Genomic DNA, 22811 nt, shown 5'->3' on the forward strand with positions numbered 1-22811 from the left:
GTGGATCCATTGGTTACAATATTCCAAAATTCCCTGGACATGGGAAAAGTTCCAGTGGATTGGAAAAATGCTAATGTAATGCCCTTACTCAAAAAGGGACGGAGGCAATATATGGGAAATTACAGACCAGTTAGTTTAACATCTGTTGTTGGCAAAGTGTTAGAATCAACTATCAAGGAAGCAATATTAAGACATTTGGAAAGTCAGAACGCTATACATCAGAGTCAGCGTGGCTTTATGAAGGGCAAATCATGTTTGACTAATTTGCTAGAGTTGTCGAAGATGTACAAGCAAAGTGGATAATGAGGATCCTGTAGGTGTACTATACCTGGATTTCTGGAAGGCGTTTGATAAGGTGCTGCACAAAAGGCTAATTCACAAGCTAATTCATATGGGATTAGGGGTGATTTATTAGCTTGGATAGGTGACTGGCTGATGGGCAGAAGACAGAGTCGGGATAAATGGTATTTTTTCTGGATGGCAGGAGGTAACTATGGGATGCCACAAGGTTCGGTCCTTGGACCCCAGCTATTTACAATCTACACTAATGATTGGGGTACACGGATAGAAGGCTCTATAACCAAATATGCGGATGTCACAAAAATAGGCAGGACGTTGAATTACAGTGAGGAATTAAGAACCTTACAAAAGGATATAGATAGGTTAGGGGATTGGGCCAAAATGTGGCAGATGGTGTTTCATGTGGATAAGTGTGAGATCATGCATGTTGGTCAGAAAAACGGGAAGACCACCTATTATCTAAATGGGGAGAGACTTCGGGGTGCTCCGGTGCAGAGGGATCAGGTTGTCCTCGTTCATGAGTCACAGAAACCTAGCATGCAGGTACAGCAGATAATAAAGAAAGCAAATGCAATGTTGGCTTTTATATCTAAAAGAATAGAATATAAAAGTAAGAAAGTATTGTTGCAACTATACAAGGCATTGGTGAGACCGCACCAGGAGTATTGTGCACAGTTTTGGTCCCCTTATTTGAGGAAGGATGTAGTGGCATTGGAGGCAGTTCAGAGGAGATTCACTAGATTGATCCCAGAGATGACGGCTTGTCTTGTGAATAGTGATTGAACAGTTTAGGCCTGTGCTCTCTGGAATTTAGAAGAATGAAGGGAGATCAAATTGAGGTATTCAAGATGATAAAAGGTATGAATAGACGTGGAGCGGATGCTTCCTCTTGTGGGGCATTCTAGGATGAGGGGTCATAGGATAAGGTGTAGCAAATTTAAAAGAGTTGAGGAGAAACTACTTCTCCCAAAGGGTTGTGAATCTGTGGAATTCGCTACCCCAAAGTGTAGCAGATGCTGGTACAGTGAGTAAATTTAAGGAAGAGTTAGATTTTTAATTGGTAATGGGTTGAAGGGTTATGGGGAGAAGGCAGGAAAATGGGGGTGATGAGCATATCAGCCATGATCGAATGGTGGAGCAGACTTCGATGGGCTGAATGGCCTAATTCTGCACCTATATCTTATGAACTTACTCAGAAGATTACAATCATTTTCTTCTGATGACATCCTATACATAAAATGTATTCACTCTGTTTCCAAGATACATAGACTCTGGATACTTCCTTGAATTTTTCCCAACTGGACTTTAACAAAAACCCTGTCAGTACTAAGAATTCTTTCCAGCTCTGAAAGTCTGGACTGCCACAAACTAAATTGAACCTTCTGCAAGTATGAAATTGTTTTTCACAACTGAAGCCTGATGGTGGCTCCTAGTCTGTACTTCTGAATGTCATAAAAGTTTGTGAACATTTCATCAATTAACTGTCCAGGTAGTTTGTCTAGTTACTTAGCTTAAGTCACTTCCTTTCTTCGAGATGATGTTCAAACTCACTGTTCAAAAATGACCTTCTGGCCAGTTTAAAAAAAAAATCATTTTCACAGAACAAAAACCAAAATAAATTACCTTTACAATCCAAATTCACATATTATATTATAATATTATAAACTTCCATGATAATTTTTAAAATTCCAGATTTAAAATAAAACTGAATTTCAATTATGAAGCTACTGTGCTGGGATTTGATCTCATATCTATGGATCATCATCCAATACCACTTGATTATTAGTCTAGTGACATAACCAACTTGCTATGAACTCCTTGGTTGGAATAGTTTATCAGTAATGAGGATTAAATCTTACATACTTGTTGACAGGTCAAAGACAAGTGAATAATTGATAAATATAAGAAATCTCACTGAACAAATTGTATTAAAAACATTTTAAAAAACCCCGGATTACTCAAACATCAGGAAACAACAAAGTAATGGAACTGATTAGAAACAAACTAATGGATTACTTCTATGAAAATAACCTGGTAAATATCAGCTTTCAACTCTACTGAAGGCACTATCTTCAACTTTACTTACCTTTAACTAACTTCCCCTCCCCCTGTAACACCTCAAGCAGACACCTTAAATTTCTATAAAGCAAGAAAGCCTTTAAGAATATTCTTAAAGATGTTTTTTTTAATTCAGAGGTGGATGAGAAACTAGGAGCAGTCAGTGGTGAAATAAGTGTGGAGTTGCACAGGGATTAGTAGCTTCTAATCTGAAAAAATAAACAATCAGGATTCCCAAAATACAATTAAGGTTGCTCAAACTTATAAATAATACCAAACACAGAAGGTCAATAAAAGTATTGAAGCAGGACATAAATTTGCAAGTGGAGAGAAATAGGGTAGATGATTTCAGTGGACAAAAGTTAAAGATACAATAGAAGAAGACAAAAGTAATGTGGTATGTTTGCTCAATAAATAATAATGCACTATTCAGGAAACAGTTTGAAAAGATAAATTCAATGATTAGATATCTGCCTTTAGAAAATTACAGGTTCAGAGAAGTTGATATGTACTGAAATAATATTTTAGCTACAGGCCAAATAAATGCTATGTTAAACATAAGAGATGTCGCAGAATCGAGAGTTATTGAAGGTTATACTGATACTTTTGTGAATGCAGCACAAGAGAAAAAATTTCAACCAAATTAAGCTATAATGGAGAATGTTCAAACAGCATAAATGTAAATGAATGTACATATGTGTTTATGAATTAGGAATAGAAAGAAGTCACTTGGCCCCTCAAGCCTGGTCCACCATCCAATAAGATCATGGCTGTTTGGCTTATTCCATATTCCTATACAACCTGAAAAGCAAGTGGTTGAATGGTTATCAAGAATCTATCTCTGCCTTAAAAATATTCAAAACTCTGTTCCTACCATCATTTTGAGAGAGTTCCAAAGACTTAACTTCCTAAGAAAAAATTTTCCTCATCTCCTTCTGAAATAAATGACCTCTTATTTTTAAACATTGACCCCCTAGTTCTAGATTCTTCCACAAGAGGAAATGTCCTCTGCACATCCATTGCCAAGACTCCTCAGGATCTTAAGTTTCTACAAAGTTGCCTCTTAGTTCTGAAGTCCAGGGAATATAAGCCTAGTGTGAACAACTTTTCCTCACAGGAAAGCTACTCATTCCAGGTTAGTCTGGTAAACCTTCTCTGAATTGCTTCCAATGCGTTTACATCCTGCCTTAAACATGAGACTAACACTATACACAATATAGTGTTATGTCCTAACTATGTCCAGCTACGTCCTAACCAATAAAAATTGGAAGAACTGCGGATGCTGTAAATTAGGAACAAAAACAGAAGTTGCTGGAAGCTCAGCAGGTCTGGCAGCATCTGTGAAGAAAAAATTAGAGTTAATGTTTCAGGTCCGGTGACCCTTCCTTCTGTTTTTGTACATTCTAACCGATGCCTTGTATAACTAAACTATACCTTCTTACTTTTGTATTCAGTTCCCCTTGCGATAACATTCCATTTGCTTTCCTAATACCTTTGTGTCCCACACTAATATTTGATGACTCCTACACTAGCATACTCAAGTCCTTCTGCTTATCAGTGCTACAATCTCTCATATCCTCTTTAATCTTTAGGCCAAAATGGGCCATTTCATATTTGCCCACCTTGCTCCATTTGCCAAATTCTTTTATAGCTCCCTTATGAGTTCTTCATAACTTACTTTTCCATCTAGAAATTTACCAATGATCCTCGGGACACCACCTTCTAAATCCATGACCATTTCCATCTAGAGGGACAAGAGCAGCAGATATACGGGAATACCACCACCTTCAAGTTTCCCTCCCTTCCTGACTTGGAAGTACATTGCTGTTCCTTCACTGTTGCTGGGTCAAAATTCTGGAATTCCCTTCCTAATAGCGTTGTGGATCAACTGACAGCAGGTGAACTGCAGCAATTCAATATGGCAGCTCACTACCACCTTCTCAAGGGCAACTAGGGATGGGCAATAAATGTTGGCCAGCTAGCGATGCCCACATCCCACAGATGAATGATAAAAGAAAAACTATCTTCATCTTATTAGCAAATCTAGCAATTGTGTTTTTGGTCCCTTCATCCAGGTTATTTATGTAAATTGCAGAATGCTGAAGTCCCAGCACTGATTCTTACCTCATACCTCATTGCATCTTAACAGAGGAAAATCATTTATGCCTAATGCTTCATTCTTTCCATGCCCCTTTATCATAATCCTTTTCTTTCCACAGTAATTTTTGATGTGGTACCTATGAAATGCCTTCTTGAAATCCAAATACAGTACATCTTCCGGTTCCCCTTCAACCACAGCATGTTACGTTCTCAAAGATGTCCAATAAAATGGTTAAACTTGATTTTCTTTTCACAAAACCACATTGACTTTACCTGGTTATTGTGAACTTTTTAAAGCGTCCCACTATAACATCTTTAGTAATAGCTTTTAAAATCTTCTCTATGACAGATGTTAAGCTAACTAGCCTGTGGCTTCCTTCTTCCTTTTGTTTTGAATAAACATTTGCTATTTTACATGCCAATGGAAACTCTTCAAATCTTCAAATCAAAGGGGTGATGGCCTAGTGGTATTATTGCTGGATTGTTAATCTGGAGCCCCAGGTAATGTTCTGGGGACCTGGGTTCAATCCTGCCATGGCAGATGGTGGATTTGACTCCAATAAAAATCTGGAATTGAGAATCTAATGATGACCACGAATCAACTGTCAGGAAAAAAAACAACCCACCTAGTTCACTAATGCCCTTTAGGGTAGAAAGCTGCCATTCTGGCCTACATGTGACTTCCGACCCACATTCTTAACTGCTCTCTGGGCAGTTAGGGATGGGCAATAAATCTGGGATCCCCTCATCCCATGAAAGAATTAAAAATAAACTAGGGAACTTTGGAAAATTAAAACAAACACTTCAACTATCTCATTTTTCTAAAGTCCCTTGGATGATGTTTGTCAGGATCCAGGTACTGCCGGTCATAGGTCCAGCAATTTGTTCAGTAGCATCTTTCTAATGACTGTAATTTCCCTCAATTCTTCCCTCACTTCCATTTTCTGATTTACAAACATTTCTGGGATGTTACTTGCATCCTCTCCAGTGAAGACTGATGCAAAAAGACAGTTTGTCTACTATCATTTTATTTTCCACAGTTATTTCCCCAGACACAATTTCTTTAGGACCAACAAGAGTTAACTTCCTGACATCTTTTCCCCTTCAAATACATGCAAAAACTTTTATTTTACATTCTTATATTTCTGGATAGGTTTCCCTCTCCTTTTAGTCAATCCTTGCTGATTTTTTATATTCCGTCCAATCTTCCCAGCAGCCATCCACCTTTGTGCAATTATATGCTTTTCTTGAAGTTTGATGTTTAACACTTGTAGTTAACCACAGGAGGTCCTCCCCTTTGGAATATTTCTTCTTTTTGGAGTGCATCTATCCTGCAAATTCTGTAATATCCTCATATATGTCTGCCACTAAATCTCTACTGACCCATTGCTTAACCTGACCTGTCAGTTCACGTTAGCCAGCTCTGCTTTCACACCCACAAAAATGCCCTGACTGAAGTTTAAAATACTGGTTTTGACACACTGTATTCCCTCCGTCAAAGTGAATTGGAAGATTGGTCAGAATATTAATATGACTGCTACTACCTAGGCTTTTGGAGCCTGTTCTCTGATTGGCTCCAGAACGTGAATTTTGAAGTAACTATCCCAAAAACATTCTATGAAATCTTCATCTAGATTACTTTTACCCATCTGGTTTTTCTGGTCTATTTGTAGATTGAAATCCCCCATATCATCACTGTACCTTTCTAACGGCCTCCCATTATTTCTTCATTTATACTCCACTCTAACGCGTGGTTGGTACTGAGGGGGCTGTATCCCACACCCACAAGTGACTCATTGCCTTTATCATTCCCTATCTCTACCCACATTGCTTCTACATCTTTGCTTTCTTAACTGAAGTTATGATTGTGACATTGTAGCTGATCGTGCTTCCTACTTGATAAAATTTTGGTTACTTTTACCATTAATACTAGTTTAAACAAGTCAATATTTATCTTACCCATGCAACAAAGCAATAGCAGACCACATCTGCTTAGAAACAGTCTCAGAATTCTGATGGTTGCCTCAGAACATGCCAGAAAAAAATGGTATAGCAAAATGCTAGGGAGACTAAAAGCAGGTTATACAAAGGCAAATTTGCAGATTAAAGGCTTTTCTTTATAGAAACTTGATAATATTCTATGTGGATGGATAAATGACAGTGGATGATATAGAAGTTCAAAAATATATACATTTACAGGCATGTCAGAAACAATGAGCATTGAGTGTGGAAGAGTAGTGATTGTGATCACTTGTAGCTGTTTAATTTCTGACATTTGTAACTTTGGAAGTGAGCTAGCTTTTTCTTTCATTCACCTCCATCTTGGAGTCAATTTTTTTTGACACCCTGTCCTTTCACTATCTCAGGAGGCTATTTTGTGTTCTTTTATTGGGGAGTGTACAAATTGTAACATACAAGGCATCACACGTGTGTGGGAGAGGCCAAGATGGATGAGTAAACCTTTCTTATACCCATCATTATCGAATGTTAGGATATTTCATTGCTTTACTGGCACAAAAAAACATTTGCTGTCTCTGTGATAGGCGCCTACAGTCTTGACACTTGTCCCTTCCTTGCATTTTCTATTTTGTACATTCCTATAAAGAGTTTGCCTACTTTGGCATCATGCCCAAATCTAGAGACGTCAGCACATAACCTAAGCTAGCACTGCAGTAGAATACCTTACTCTCCAGACATCCAATGGCCACATACAGAGTATTCTTGCTTTCATTTCAGACTTATAGCATTTCCAATTTCTTTCTCATTTGTATTTTCATTACTTGTTCAGTTCTGTATTGATGTGAAAGCTCTAAAGTTGACCTGAGAATGTTGTGGAAAGGTTAGAAATATTTGATGTCTCTATCTAAAATTAGGCTTCATGAGATTTGACCTATAAAATGCCAAATAGAATGGAAAATCAATATGAATGAACAAAAATATACCTGTATCTTCATCAGACATGAAACTATGTTAATATTTCCTAAAGACATTTTATGCCTTTGCTTAAATAATGAGGTTTTTAGACTTCAAATCAAGATTTAAAATACATATAATGTGTGATTTCAGTCCATAAAATTGTAGTTGTATAATTTCACAGCATGAATGCTAATTCTGTCAGATATTTAACCATTTCATTTTGAAACAGATGAAAATTTTTAAGCCAAAGTACACAGTTGAATTTTTTTCACAGCATTTAATAGTTGTGGGGAATATCATCATTTTACTAAAACTTTCAACTATAAGTTCCAAGATAAAAAAGCTAATTCCTCTGCTAGTCATTTGACAATGTGAAATTCAATGCTGTACTGTACAGATCTTTACTCTTCAGTGATAAAAGTCCATATTAAAAATACTGGGTCAAAACTGTCACTTGTAATTTAGACTATAACATGTAGACTTGGATTCAGTTTCAACAATAAATGAAAAAGATATTATACAACAAACGCCAAATATCCTTAAAAATAGTTCATACTAAAATTAAATTGCAAATATATTCAATCTTCGGAGACAAAAGACAGATTCTGCAACAAAATGTGGTGCCTTTAAGTTTATTCACCCAAATCAGAAACTCCAGAGCTGTAATACTGATGCTTGTAGTTTTCCTCTTCCACATTTAAATTCAAACTCAAATTGCTGTGGAGGATCCATCAGTTAACAGGTACAGCTGCATGTAGAAACTCCATCAAATTACTGCTGCTTCACCGGTGTGTGAAGAATCCCTGTGGATGATTGTATTTGAAAGGCTTGATTCGATTAGGACCTCTAAAGGGGAAATAAGGAGTCAAAAGGTGAGGATTTGACAATACATGGAGCTCAGAAACTGACAAACTAGATTCAGTTTGCAGTAAAATGAATAAATTACATTTAATTGAACACGTCCATATTACACAATTTCCCCCTCCTTCACTAATAACTAAGTGCTTTTAGAATTCTAAAAGCTTTTCTTCCACTCCACCACTTAGCCATCTCTGTAATCTTTATTTTTTTTTCCTGAAGGTCCACATTGTACAGTCATCTGTTACCTCATCCAGTGGCCACATTTACTCTCATGTGGTCTCAGAACACATGTCAGTAGAGTGAGAGAACATCATAGCATACAAGGTCTTTTCCATGTACTTTGCAGCACAGGTTAATGATTAATAAAGAGAAATGGAACTCTACGTTTCCCTTCTGATCTCAGCAGACTTGAGGCTAAGGTCTAAATGCTTCACCAGCTGTGATTAATTAAACTTGATTGAAAATCAAATCTAGTTCTTTTCAAGGGGTATGGTAATACAGTGGTCATATTCCCGAATGAATGATCCAAAAACAGGAGTACAAATCTCATTGCGCCATCTGTAAGATTTTAAATTACATTAAATTAGAATTAAATCTGGAATGAGAAAACTAATATCTGTAATGGCGACCACTGTGAGAAACAGAAACTGCCCTTGACATCTATGTTAAGGAGACAAGAATCACTTACGCTTCCTGTTGCTGACAGTTATCCAGTGACGTGCTGAGCATATGGATGTTTGGATGCAGGTTAGGACACAAACTCTGCTGTCATGAACCCAGGAATCCAAAAGACTGTCAACAGTCATGATTTGGTTTCACGCACTTGGGTGCAGAAACAGACTAATAAGCACTTGATACTATGCTCTTTAGTGAGTATCAATAAATTTGGAGCAAATTTATTTTTAAATGATGTCCACAACTGACGTCCTAGTTGAATACCTAGAAAAGGATATTCTTTTATATAGGCTACTTTAAAAAATATACCTAACAAGGCGCAGACACATCTTCTCTCGTGGGAATTCCTTTGGTCCTTCCACACTATTATCATGAGTCTCCGTTTCCAGATAAACGTCCAGACACATACATAATCGCTGGATCTGATTTGTCAGAAGCTGATGTCCTGGTTTGGGACCCAACAATTCCTTGAAGCAAACATTAACCTCACCCTCTATCGCCTGAAAGAAACAATCCACATGGAAACTTCACCAGATTTAGACAGCAACCACAAATACAAATGAAAATTCAGACTACACAAACCAAACTGTTTTATTACTTTTAGTAAATCTTCTTAGATATGGTTATTCTACAACAGTCTGTAACTAGATCTGATGAAAATCTAAAAGTCAGAATATTTTCTTCCCTTCGGATGTTGACAGAAATTCCTTGTATTTGCATCACATGCTATTTTTAACTACTTGCTATTTAACTGAGACGGGCCATACAGGTGCTGCTAACAGTACCTTTAGCATTGTAATAATAGCTCAATAAATTAAATATGGGACAGTCCTTCTGTCTCCCTCATTCCCACAGAAAATAGTGACAACCAAAAATTATGTATCTTATTGTTCTCGTTATTCTTCAACAGCAGAGCACTGTTTCAGAAAAGTGCAGCTGTCACATATTTTAACAGTGATGCTACGCTTAGTTTCAGGAAACTGTCCTATCTGCAGAACCTAAATAAAGCTAGTTATTTTTCTGTATCAAAGTTTAACTGCACCACTTGAAGTTACTTCCTTCATTACATCTGCCAATATTTACTGATATTTCAAAAGTGTGCATTTTTGAACAGGAAGGATTACGTTTTGAGAACAGCAAGAAGGATAATGTGATGGTAGTGTTTTTGAGAGATGTGTTCTATGCTGTTTCTCTTGCAGAGAGGTGTTGCCACAGCGATGCCCAGTTTTCTGCTTCAGACATGGTAAAAAGCGTGGAGGTATCCCTGGGTGTTTTTTAAAAAATAGATGAAAGAAGCATGAATGAACTGGGTCAGGGATCACACAGATCCAGAAATGTTTTTAGTTTTGCTTTCAGTTAGTGAGAAAGTTTCTGCTGCTGCTGAGTTAACAGCACGAGTTCTCTGCTGCTAGAGGCTTAGACAAGAGGCATCCTCTTAGGAATAAAAAGAGGTGGACTATTTCTTTCAGTATTTCATTCTGCTGAACTGGAGTGAGGCAGCACATGAGAACCTTAACTGTTTTGCTAAATTGTCATGCCAAGTGTATGTTTATGGGATGCTGCCTATATCAGAACAGTTGATGATTAAATAATACATTATCTTGATAAGTATTTCAATAGAGTTAGAGTTATGCATTTTTTTTTTGTATTTTAACTGTGTCGTAAGAATAAAGTGTGTTTTGATTAAAAGTTCAGCTAAATACGGCTGGTGCTGGGAACTCCAGTTGCAGAGAAAAACAGCTGCAGAGATTCCTACATAAAATAGTTATATTCATGATTCAGGTCAGTGATTTCTTGAAAAGTTATTTGTGAGATAAATGTTATATAATTCAGTGGTTTGAAAACCTACATGGTTTTCAATTGAAGTTACAGCAAAATATTTTGACATGGCCTAATTGCCAGTTTTGTAGTACTCTTAGTTTAAAAACAGTATGTTAAAGAATTGAGAAATTTGATTCCTCAGTTTTAAGCTTTTGGTGATTGACATTTTGGTTTCCTGCCTGCTAAACAAATATGTGCTTTTTAAAATCAACCTGTTCAGGGATGTTATGATACTCCTCTGATGCAGGCGGAACATGATTAATTAAATTTGAGCTACTCAGCAAGGTAACAAAATGGCTATGCGAGCACATCACCAGTTTTTGGCCCATGTAATGCTCAGAGTCAAGTCACAATCAAGATAAGCTTGATACAAGACTCTAAGAATAGCTATTACTCCGAACAAGAATTACTACATATATATGTCCATAATATTTTCCAGCTCTAAGTACTACCGTTCATGATTTGAAAATTGAGTGATTATGGATAACGTACAAAGACTAGAGAATTGTACCAATATGGACAATATAAATTTACATCAATATAAACCAACTAATCATAAATAAAAGCTTTAACATTTCAATTAAGTGTGCAGCAACAAGAAAACAAGATGCCATCTTATTCCATGAATGCTGGGCAGGGGGGAGAATGAGCAAAGTAAAGAAAATGTACATTCATATTTTTATATGGCACAATATTCAGGTGTCAATGGGAATGTCACATAATGCTATTAAGATTAACTACAGTCTGCTATAATGCAAAATAACAGCAGTTTAACACTTCACCTTTAGATTATCATCATTACGACTCGATTTCTCGCCCTTCCAATTTAAACAAAGGCTGAAGATAGGGGGGATGGTAGAATAACCAGGATTCAACACTATCGCTGCATGGAGCTTAGCTAAGTGTAAAGAATAAACATTTAATCAAGTAAATATAGAATTTTTTTTATAAAATCAAAGGCAAGTTCATTTTCCACTGTTATTTATGATGTTACTCTTACACTTTATTTTGTTAGTGTTGCAATAACAATCTGATACAATTTGAGATTCTTAATAGTACCATTTTCACACATTCAGTATTTTAGCATTGGTTCTTGTATTAGCTCATGCCACTTATGACCAGAAGCTGGTCTTGTAAAACTATAAGATTAGAAACAGGTGGTCTTAATGAAGATGAGCAAAGCATTAATATGTACTCAGTCTGCAGCAGTTTCAGTTACCAGCATTGTTGTGTATGCTACCAAATATTTTAAGAGTTGTTAGATATTTAGCGCAGGTTGTAATTTACCTAGGCTGAAGTAGGACACTTATTTACAATTAAATAATGATAGAAAGTAGAAACATTTGACAATGCTACTGTATAATGCAACTTACACATTACTGCATCAATTACTTTTTGATTTCTAAAGAAAAAAGTTTGATGGTTCACTCAATAAAATCCTGCTTTCAAATCAAAAGTGAAACACATTAAATTATAATTCATTAAGATACAAATTATTTGGGGTAAGGAATCATTACTGACGATGCATGTCAGTTCCTGTTAGGATCACACTTTATAAAGGTAACTGAATTTATGGGTAAACATTTCATTCACTTTAAAACTATTTGATTAAACCTAAACCACCGATTCATTGCTGACTAAAAAAAAAATAATTTTCCATTGAATTAAAAGGTGTATTTATGTAGTTCAATGTAGGGCTGAAGTTTCCCTTACAGCTGTGAAACAATTGCAGGGTGATTGCAAAGAGACATGATCACTAGGAAATATCCTGTAAACAGATTCTTTTGGAATTCCAAAGCAAAGTTAGAGGAAAATTGTAAAATTATACCGAATTATTCAAATTGTAATGTCTTCACTTTGGATGGAATCTGTAGTTTCAAAGCTTGTACTTTTTGGGTCAGACCTTCACTGAAAAGGATACTGAACTTACAGGTTATGTGGAAAATGGAAATTTGAGGTTTCTGGGGAAACTCAGGTGGGTTTAAACCATAGTTTCAAGAGTTTAAACCAAAAATTCAAGACATGGAGTCAGTCGAGAGCAGATCACTCAGTTGTACAAGGCAGACAGATCCTGAAAATGAAGGCTGGATTTAGGAATTACTGGTGGACAAATACAAGATTTTTGCAGCTATTTCTGACACTTTAAAGTTTTGACCATGCCACATCATCGAGTGCCAGGAGGAGAGCTCAGGTGGTTTTGGACAAGTGAACCGTTTTGGTGAAAACCATGTTTTGGAATTCGGTACTTTTGTGAATTGCTCTTGGATGAGAATTGGTGGCTAAAACTTTGCACAAAAGGAGCTGGAATTCTAGCCAAGGAAGTTCATAGTCTGAAAGACTTTGTAGTTGAAATTTGTGTCATACATGCTAAGTGTACGTATGCTTAGTAAATACTTGGCATCTATCTTTGTTTTTTCTGATATTTAATGGATAATTTACAGTTTATACTGGCTGTAAATTTGCTTGTCAATTCATGATTAACTTTTGTTAATTTTGACTTGATTATTAAGTTAGAAGTTATAAACAGTGAAATTTTGTCCACTGGTTTTCTAGTTGCCTGTAAACTTTGCACCTTTGGTTTGTTGATCTCTATGGCGATCATAAATTATCAAAACAGGACTGCAAAAATATTCATTGAGTAGTTGATCAAAAGTTTAGAAGGCTGTCATAATTGCAACCGCAAAACATTTTAAAAAAAACTTTACTTACCTGTCCCTCGTTCTATCAAAGCTGAAAAGAATAGATCAGTCTCTTGAGCCATGTCTGCTTCAACGACATGCTTGGTAAAAGGCAGAGCCTTAGGAGGAAATAAAGAGGTTAATTCTTCAGAATCTAACCTTAAAAGTACAGATACAGTATACATAGCTTTCATATAAATTCTTACAATGAATAGTAACAATCACAATAATTGGAAATTACAGTACAAAAATCAACCATTCGGTACAATTTGTCTGCAATGTTAATGAGTCACCTCCCGCCCACAATTTTCAGTCAAATAGATTCTCCTGGTCTAAGCTGATAACACAGGTGTCCACCGCCCTGGTCAATTGTATCCTGGACAGAGATCTTCTTTTAGGTACAGGATAGATCTGGTCAGGGAGAATCACAATCTCTAGCATTGAGTTAATCCAACTGGCACTGGCCTTTGACAGAATTTTGTAATCCAAATTCAGCTCCAAGATTGGTTGCCAATTTTTAAATTTCCTCTCTCTCTCTCCCTTCTGCTTGTAAATGTGGATGATGATGACAGTCTCTTCCTCACCAATCAAGTCACACAGACAAATACAACTTGCTTGTAAGCGTTGCTTCTAGGAGTTTTACACTTCTCAAAGGACTCCAGGGCCTTAGACAGCTTATCCACGGTTACTAGTTACTCCAGTCTCTTCCACATACTGTCATTTAAAAGTTACACGATAGAGGACAGCAATAACTGGGAAGCAAACTGGTCTGTGGAGTTCACATCATACAACCCAGTACAAATGGAACTGCTGATCATCAAAATATCAGACTGGGATGGTTGACAGGAAATATAAATGTAAACTTAACATATAACCTGAAATTGCAACTGTAGTGAGGCACCTCAGAGTCATGCCATACTGAGACCTGTTAAACTGCTCTGTACCTCAAAAATGCCAAAATATGGAATGCAGTTCTACAATTTTTGCGAAAGCATTGCTTAATTAATAATTCAACAGCTGCAAAGTAGGAACTGGAGAGAATGAAAGCTGTGCCCAATTAAGACAGAGATGAGGAGGAATTTCTTCTCTCAGTGGGTAGTGAATCTGTGGAATTCTTTACTGCACAGAGATGCCCGTGGGTCATTAAGAATAATCTTGGCTGAGATACAGGTTTTTAACCAGCAAGGGAATCAAGAGTTATGGGGAAAAGCATAGAAGTGGAGTTAAGGGTGATCAGATCAGCCAAGATCTCATTGAACAACAGAGCAGACTCAATGGGCTGAATGGGTTACTTCTGTTTCTACGTCTTATGTTCTTACGATTATGAAGACTGGACTGTATTCATAAATCCTCAGATAACGAAGCAGTTCACGTGCACGTGCAGCAAATTCTGGACCACATCCAAACTTACGTTGATAAGTGGCAAGTAAAATCCATGACATACAAGTGCAAAGCAATGACCAATTTCAAAAAGAGTCTAATCATGCCCCCCTTGACATTCAACGACATTACCATTGCTGAACACCAAATTTTCAAAATTCAGGGAATCAACATTAACCAGAAACATAAACGACAGAACTAGCAAATACTATAGATAAAAGATCAGGTCATACACTTGTTACTCTGCACTGAACAACACACCTCCTGACTTACTACATTAGCAAAATACAAGTCAGGAATGTGATGGAATGCTCCTTCTGCATTTACTTGTATGTATGCAGCTCCATTAGTAGTTAAGATGCATGACATCATGTTGGTTAAAGCAGCCGCTAGATTGGTACGATCCATAACCCTGATTACTCACTCTTTCCAGCACTAATTGACTCCAATGTGTACCATCTACAAACTGCATTCACACCAAGGCTTCTTCAATAGAAGGTTCTAAACCATGACCTTCACTGCTTCATGCATGAAGGCAGCCAGCACATGGGCAACACTACGATCTCTAAAATAATGTCCCCACCATCTGTGAGCAAGTCACAGCATTCTGAACTGGATACATTACACTGTACTTTAATCTTTGCTGGGTCAATATCATGACCCTCCCTACCTAATGGCACTCGGCTCTGTTTTTATCACGTGGACTCCAACAGTTCGAGAAGGTGGCTCACCATCACTTTTTCAAGGGCAACTGGTGCTGGGCAATGAATATAACCTTTGTCAGCAATGAATTTAAAAATATATTCTGAGTGAAAAAGTTTTTCCTGTATTACATGTTGGATTTATTAATGACTTTTTTTTAAAAAGGGAGTTTCTCCTTTATTTTGCCTGATGCTTCTCATCCTCCCACTGTCTTCTGCATTTTTTTCTTTCTTGGTTTTAAATTTTTGATTCTTTTTCTGATCCAATCTTCCCCCAACATGGGTAGGTTTCAACATTCAATTACATGACGACTAATCTGTATCCTAACTTTGTGTATCGTTTTAATTTTGTTGTCTCTCATATTCTTACCTACAACAGCCTTTAAATGAGATGGACACATGCCAAATTTTGCTTCCTTAAAAATGCTCAGGGCAAGATAAACGTTTCTCTAACTCAGCAACAGAATAATACACTGTATACATCATTTCAATCTTAGGTCACATTTTTAGATTTTTTGCTAGTTTACAATGAAAGGACTTGGTACTGTACATTAATTATACAAAGGAACATCAACATAAAAACAGACTGTCTGTAAGCTAGAAGCCAATGCTTTGAAAATTACAGTGGAAACCAAACTTTGTGTCCATTACATCAGGCTGTTTTTTTTCTTGGCCTTTAAACACTGCATTAACTGTAATGCAGGTAAAGAATTGGAGTTTTATTCCCAAACCTCTGCTTGCACCAGTAAGGGCAACTATTTGGGGCTATTCAATTGCCAGCTGTTGAAAAAGCATGAAAGTGACAGGTCATATTTAGAGATAGTAGGAACTGTTGATGCTGGAGAATCTGAGATAACAAGCTGTAGAGCTGGATGAACACAGCAGGCTAAACAGCATCAGAGGAGCAGGAAAGCTGACGTTTCGGGTCGGTTTCTGAAGAATCCCAAAACCAGCCAGCTCGTCCCCACCCCCAACCTCATCCCAAAACCAGCACAGCTCGTCCCTGCCTCTTTGACCTGTCCATCTTTTCTCCCACCTATCCTCTCCTCTCACCTAAACCCCCACCCCCTACCAGCCTCATCCCCACCTCCTTGACCAGTCCGTCTTCCCTTGACTGACTGACCCCCACCCTAACTCCCCACCTACACTCACCTTTACTGGGTCCATCCCCACCTCTTTGACTTATCTGTCTCCTCTCCATCTATCTGCTCCTTTATCCAACTTCCATCCGCCTCCCCCCCTCTCTCTATTTATTTCAGAATCCCCTTCCCCTCCTCCATTTCTGAAGAAGGGTCCAGACCCGAAACGTCAGCTTTCCTGCTTCTCGGATGCTGCTTGGCCTGCTTTGTTCATCCAGCTCTACACCTTGTTATCACAGGTCATATTTGTTGTGCTAAGTCTCAATATTAATTTAAAAGAATGCTTATGCTATAATCACTGTATCACAACATGTGGCCTGAGAGTATAAAGGTCTCAGACTCCATCTTACCCTGGACCACTTGAAGTATGCCATGCTACCAGAAGCATTATTCTGTTGTCAATTAATATCTTAATGTTAGCCTCAGATACTAATCTTTCTGAACAATATAATGTATATAATAGCTCACTGAAACAAATGTCTGTCGGATTCTTCAATACTATGATATCCACAACCAATTTCTTATGTTATGGAAGAAACATAAGCCGTGTTGCATCAAGCAAAATACCCTATCAGAATCAAAATCACATCAATATTGAAGTCAGAATATTGAAACGGAGGACCTCAAACTCTGAAGGTACAGCACTGAAATCAGCAGTAATATTGATCAGGTAAGTTTAGAGCCAAGAACACTATACTCTTACATCTATACCAACTAGTGCAAACATGAGAAAAAGAGTAAGATTATCAAGGTGAAGAGATGGCGGAAACATACCACATAATCTTCATACGAAATGGCACACCATTTGATCAATCTAGCTATGATCTTCACTGGGAAAAGATGCTGACATTCACTGGATATCGGCACAATACTATGTTCTGCAGAAGAACAACAACTTATGAAAATAGAAATGCTATGCCTCCGAATAGCAATACACTTCTCAAGGAAATAAAATCAAACTAAGAAGGCATTTAGGCAGTTTATAGATTTCCATAGCACTGTCAGCAAGTACCAACACAGCTGACTCTTGGATATTTGGATTCTATTAGGAACACAGTTTTGATGCATTTCATATTTGTTAAACTTGACATTCAAGATGCGAAAACTGAAGTGGAAGAAAACAATTTTTAGCTTTCACAACAAGTTTATAGCAATGAGCCAGCCAATTTGGTACTGTGGTAATTTTAAATGATTTTTGTCATCCTGCAATTAGTTTTTCCATCTAACACAGTTTACATCAAAGTTCTCAGTGGACATGGGATTTGTAAATGTAACAGGTCACATATGTACATACATTGGTGTACAATTTGTCTAAATTCCTAATTTGTCAAAGATGCAGTTATTGCCTTTATAAAGCAGATGAAATCCAGAAAAAATAGTATGAGGAAACTGAATTTAAACAGAGGGTTCCAAAGATGTCTTGTGGCAAAAAGAACAAGTACAAATGCATATGGGTGTGAACTATTTTATTGTGGTAAATTGCTGGATAGAAGCAACAGACTCATTCTACTCAAAAACACAACATAGGAACAATGATGAAAATAATGCCCTGGTGTTCATGTGCCTCTTACATGTAGTCCTAGAATGGCAATGCTAGAGGTCGGTGAGAAGGGGATGAATGATTCAGTGAGAAAGCAAGATATATGCTGCAGGAGCAGGAACAAAAACAAAACCTGCACAGAAAACTACATAATCCCTACTTTCCTCAGATTTGCTTTGATACGATCTAATCTGATCTGTATGAAGATGCCATTTTAGTTTCTGATTTTTAGGTGTTTTGAATAGGAAGCCATATAATGGATACTCACCTAGTGAAGCAAACTGCTTCTGCAGAGCCAGTCGGGACTGCAACCTCATCCGTAGCAATTTTATTGTAGTTTCCATGTGACTGGCACTTACAGAATTGTCAGCCATTACAAATTTCTGTCGGAAATTAAAAAAAATAAAAAGACTAAATATAAAACAATCTTGGAATCTCTTTCAAAAACATAATTTTACAGAATAATGTCAAACATTCTCCAAATTTACAATGGCTAACAGTGACACAGTAAACTATCAAGTTTTACTATCCTTTTGTGATAAAAATATCCTGATTTCACTTCTAAATGGCCTAGTTCCAAAATTAAGATACGGTCCCTTTTACCTCTATTCTCTACCAGTATAAATGGCTTCTCTGTATCTACACTGAAGCAGACCCAGGACAGAAATATTAGCAAGAGAACATGTGCTGCTTTAGAATGGCAAGCAATTGGAGTTATGCTTGTGGTCAGAGTGAAGATGTTCCTGCCAGTACTTGCTCCCTCTGATGTACAGACCACATTCTGAGCAGCGAATGCAGTAACCTAGATTGAAGCGCATACAAGTAAATCACTGCTTCACCTCGATGAAGTGTTTGAGATCACAGACACTGAGGAAGTAAAAGGGCATGTGTTACACTTCCTGAAACTGCATGGGAAGGTAACTTGGGTGGGGGGAAGAGAAAGAGATGAGATATTGGGGATGATAACAAAGTATGGAGCTGGAGAAACACAACAGGCCAGGCAGCATCAGAGGAACAGCAAAGCTGGTGTTTCAGGTTGGAGCCCTTCTTCAGAAACGGGGAGGGGAGGGGAGGTCAGAAATAAATAGAGAGAGGAGGGGTGAGGCAGAGGAGAGGTAGGTGGGATGGTGATAGGTGAGTGCATGTAGGCAGTATTTATTTCTGAGCTCCCCTCCCTCTCCCCATTTCTGAAGAAGGGTCCCAACCCGAAACGTCAGCTTTCCTGTTCCTCTGATGCTGCCTGGCCTGCTGTGTTCCTCCAGCTCAACATTGTGTTATCTCTGACTCCAGCATCTGCAGTTCTTGCTTTCTCAGGTGTTGGGGACGATGTGGATTTGGCATGCCCAAGTTTGGGGTGGGAGATGCTGTGGGCAGGAAAGGAGCAGAAGAACCCAAGATTCTGCAGCATTCTCACAGCTGTGTTGGGTTGAGGGGTTGATGCCCGAGGGACCACCAGAACCAGGGACTCCAAAAGGATTTGACAGGGAACAGTGAATCTTGAGCCTGGAGCAAAGAGTCTCTTTCTCTGGACAAATTGGAAACAGTGGCTGCAGGGGATACAAATGTTAAAACTATACATTGCCAAAATAGGTGATGTAGATTCTGCATTATCACTTATTTATTAAATTGACTCAAAAGCGAGTTGGATGTTTAAACTTGTGCACTGTAATTCGCCTGAAGAAGGTTACTGATTCCTGATCTCCAGCTCGAAAATAAACTGCAGATGCTGGAGTCAGAGTCAATACAGTGTGGAGATGGAGGAACACAGCAGGTCAGGTGGCATCAGAGGAGCAAGAGAGTTGATGTTTTGGGTCGGGATGTAGGATCCTGACCCGAAAAGTCGACTTTCCTGCTCCTCTGATGCTGCCTGACCTACTGTGTTCCTCCAGCTCCACAGTGTATTGCAGAATTCTTTGTTGCTTTAAAGAAAAGCTTGTAAGGACGTTGTAATTGAGGTGTTATTTGTAATAAGCTTTAAAATGCAAGAAATTGCAATACTTGCCCACTGCAGGAAAGTAAAAGCAAAAAATGTAGGACACCATCACCCTTCTTATACTATGCAACATCAGCATATACAGAATCAAATATGCAGTTATTGGGAGAAGTATTATTCATTAACTGAAGTATTTTTAGGAAATATACTAAGAACAACCTTGTTTAGATTAATTAGTATTCTAAAATTAATTTGATAATTGGTCCTTGCTGATAATTCATAGACTGGTACAATTTTGTTTATGATGAATTGTTCATTGAATAAAATCTAAACGATAGTTCTTGCATATCTTCTTCACCCTCTGTGAACTGGTTCTAATGTAATTCTAATGTAATATGGACTGCAGCAGTTCAAGAAGGCAGCTCATTACCAAGGGCAACTTGGGACAGGCAGTTAAGGGTGACTATCCAGCAATGCCCATGTCCCACGAGAGAATATATTCTTAACATTTTACGTCCATTTGAGTCCATCTAATTTGTAACCAAGAATGGACAAAATACACTTCCTAAGGTGCGATGTTCAAACTGAATGCAGTATCCCAGATAGGGGTCTCTGACACAAGTGGTGGACAATTGAAAGATAACTTCCTCCCCTTTGTATTGACACTTGATTTTTGTTTTGTGCCATTGCTGTGATAACCAGATTTTAATGTATTGTGTATGAAGGCATGCAAACTCCTTTGATCCTCCATAGTTTCTTGCCTGACTCAGTTTTGGAAACTCTATGATGCCTTTCCCAGATTCAACTTCACATTTAACTTAATGTTCCAGTTTTGAACATATTTGGTCTGACCACATGCTTCTGCAACTTGCTACATCCATTTGCACAATTTACTGTATCTCCTAATGGTGTTATCTGCAAACATAGATATACAACTCTCTATTCCTTCCTGTAAATCATTGATTTATCTGGTGGAAAGCTAAGATCTCAGTTCAGATCCCTGAGGGACACTACCTTTCACATCCCTCCAGTTAAGGTATGTTTCCTTTATCCTTACTATATTTCTGACCTTCCAGGAGGAAGTAAGAAAGGAAAGCACTTCACCAAAATTAATTAGTACAACAAAATCATTTGCTGGATAAGAAATGGAAATTTTTGTATATGTAAGTTACTCTTTACTGTAAGTTTCAATCACAAAATCATCCTGACAATGCCTACTTGCATATAGTTTATGCTGACAAATAAACCTGAACTGCTAAAAATTATAACAGTTTTACATTTTTCTCTTTGCATTACTGAATCCCTATCCTACTGCCCCTTACCAAATACTAAAATTAATAAAAAATCAAAAGCCAGGTTCACTGTATCCGATAGTAGAGAACATAAGAACTAGGAGGAGTAGGCCATCTGGCCCTTCGAGCCTGCTCCGCCATTCAATAAGATCATGGCTGATCCTTTCGTGGACTCAGATCCACTTACCCGCGTTCTCACCGTATCCCTTAATTCCTTTATTGTTCAAAAAAAAATCGACCTTTTTTTTAAAAAAACATTTACTGAAGTAGCATCAACTACTTCACTGGGCAAGGAATTCCATAGATTAACAACCCTCTGGGTGAAGAAATTCCTTCTCAGTTTAGTCCTAAATCTGCTCCCTCTTGTCCTAGCTTCACCTGCCAGTGGAAACATCCTCTCTACTTCTATCTTGTCTATTCCCTTCATAATTTTGTATGTTTCTATAAGATCCCCCCTCAATCTTCTGAATTCCAATGAATATAATCCCAATCTACTCAGTCTCTCCTCATAAGACAACCCCCTCAACTCCGGAATCAACCTAGTGAACCTCCTTTGCACCCCCTCCAGTGCCAGTACAGTTCAGTTCAGCAGCAGTTCAGTGTTTGTTTATTATCTAATGAAGTGTGACAATACCCTATTGGACAAGGCTAACTTAGTTTTAATATACAATTGCCCAGTGATAGATAGATAAATTATGATCATTGACAGAACACAGATTGTTTACTATTTCTATGTAAACTATGTAAATTAAATCTCTTCACAATATTTCCACCATTGGATAGAACATGCTTGGTGTCTCTTCCATCCCATACTGAAGATGGAACCTCACAACCTCATTGTGATTAAGTTAACTCAGGTAAAACCTTAGCATGTTGCTCATTTAATACCACCAACAGTTTAGTGAACATCTCTCTAAATTGCAAAGCCTCACCTGCGGCTGATCCTTTGGAAAATGCAGTCCTCCAAGTTTTTGAACCCAAACATAGGGATGTCCTAGCTCTCCAATGTAGTCACTGAAAGTTAAGATTCTAGGGAAAAACAATTTTTTAACATTAATATGTAGAGATATATTATTAGAATATCCAGATTCTAATTTCTGTTCTTTGGTCAGTTTTGGTTTGCTAAAAATTCAGATTTTGAGAATGAGAAAAAAGGGCTTAGCATAACATTGAAATAGTGGAATCGGACTTAAATCCAGTGCAGAGTGGTGGGATCTAGTTGAACAGATCTCAAACTAGTCAGGTGAAAAAGGCCATTCAGCCCAACTCTTTTTATCCACCTGGAACAGACTACGAATAGATTGTGCCACAGCATCATAAATATAGTTAGCAAACAAAGCAATTCAGAAGTAAAACGTCAATAAATATTATACATTTCTAAAATTTTTGTGATTATTGCAATTTTATTTAATTGACA

The 22811-nt window shown here is 37.6% G+C and overlaps 1 protein-coding gene across 2 annotated transcripts in view; it reads right to left on the bottom strand.

Moving 5' to 3' along the window:
* Positions 1–7990: 7990 nt before the first annotated feature.
* thoc5 (THO complex 5) overlaps positions 7991–22811 on the bottom strand; it is a 31370-nt gene continuing 16549 nt past the window's right edge. For both annotated transcript variants that reach the window (XM_020532780.2, XM_020532779.2), the window contains 7 exons: positions 22327–22423; positions 18438–18552; positions 17404–17507; positions 13441–13528; positions 11514–11629; positions 9220–9410; positions 7991–8220 (listed from right to left, as the gene is read on the bottom strand). In XM_020532780.2, coding sequence (XP_020388369.1) covers positions 8157–8220; positions 9220–9410; positions 11514–11629; positions 13441–13528; positions 17404–17507; positions 18438–18552; positions 22327–22423 — 775 coding nt within the window. In that variant the 3' untranslated portion in view covers positions 7991–8156. The remainder of the gene's footprint in view (positions 8221–9219; positions 9411–11513; positions 11630–13440; positions 13529–17403; positions 17508–18437; positions 18553–22326; positions 22424–22811) is intronic.

Source organism: Rhincodon typus, chromosome 24 (assembly GCF_021869965.1).
Source record: "Rhincodon typus isolate 14 chromosome 24, sRhiTyp1.1, whole genome shotgun sequence".
NCBI lineage: Eukaryota > Metazoa > Chordata > Chondrichthyes > Orectolobiformes > Rhincodontidae > Rhincodon > Rhincodon typus.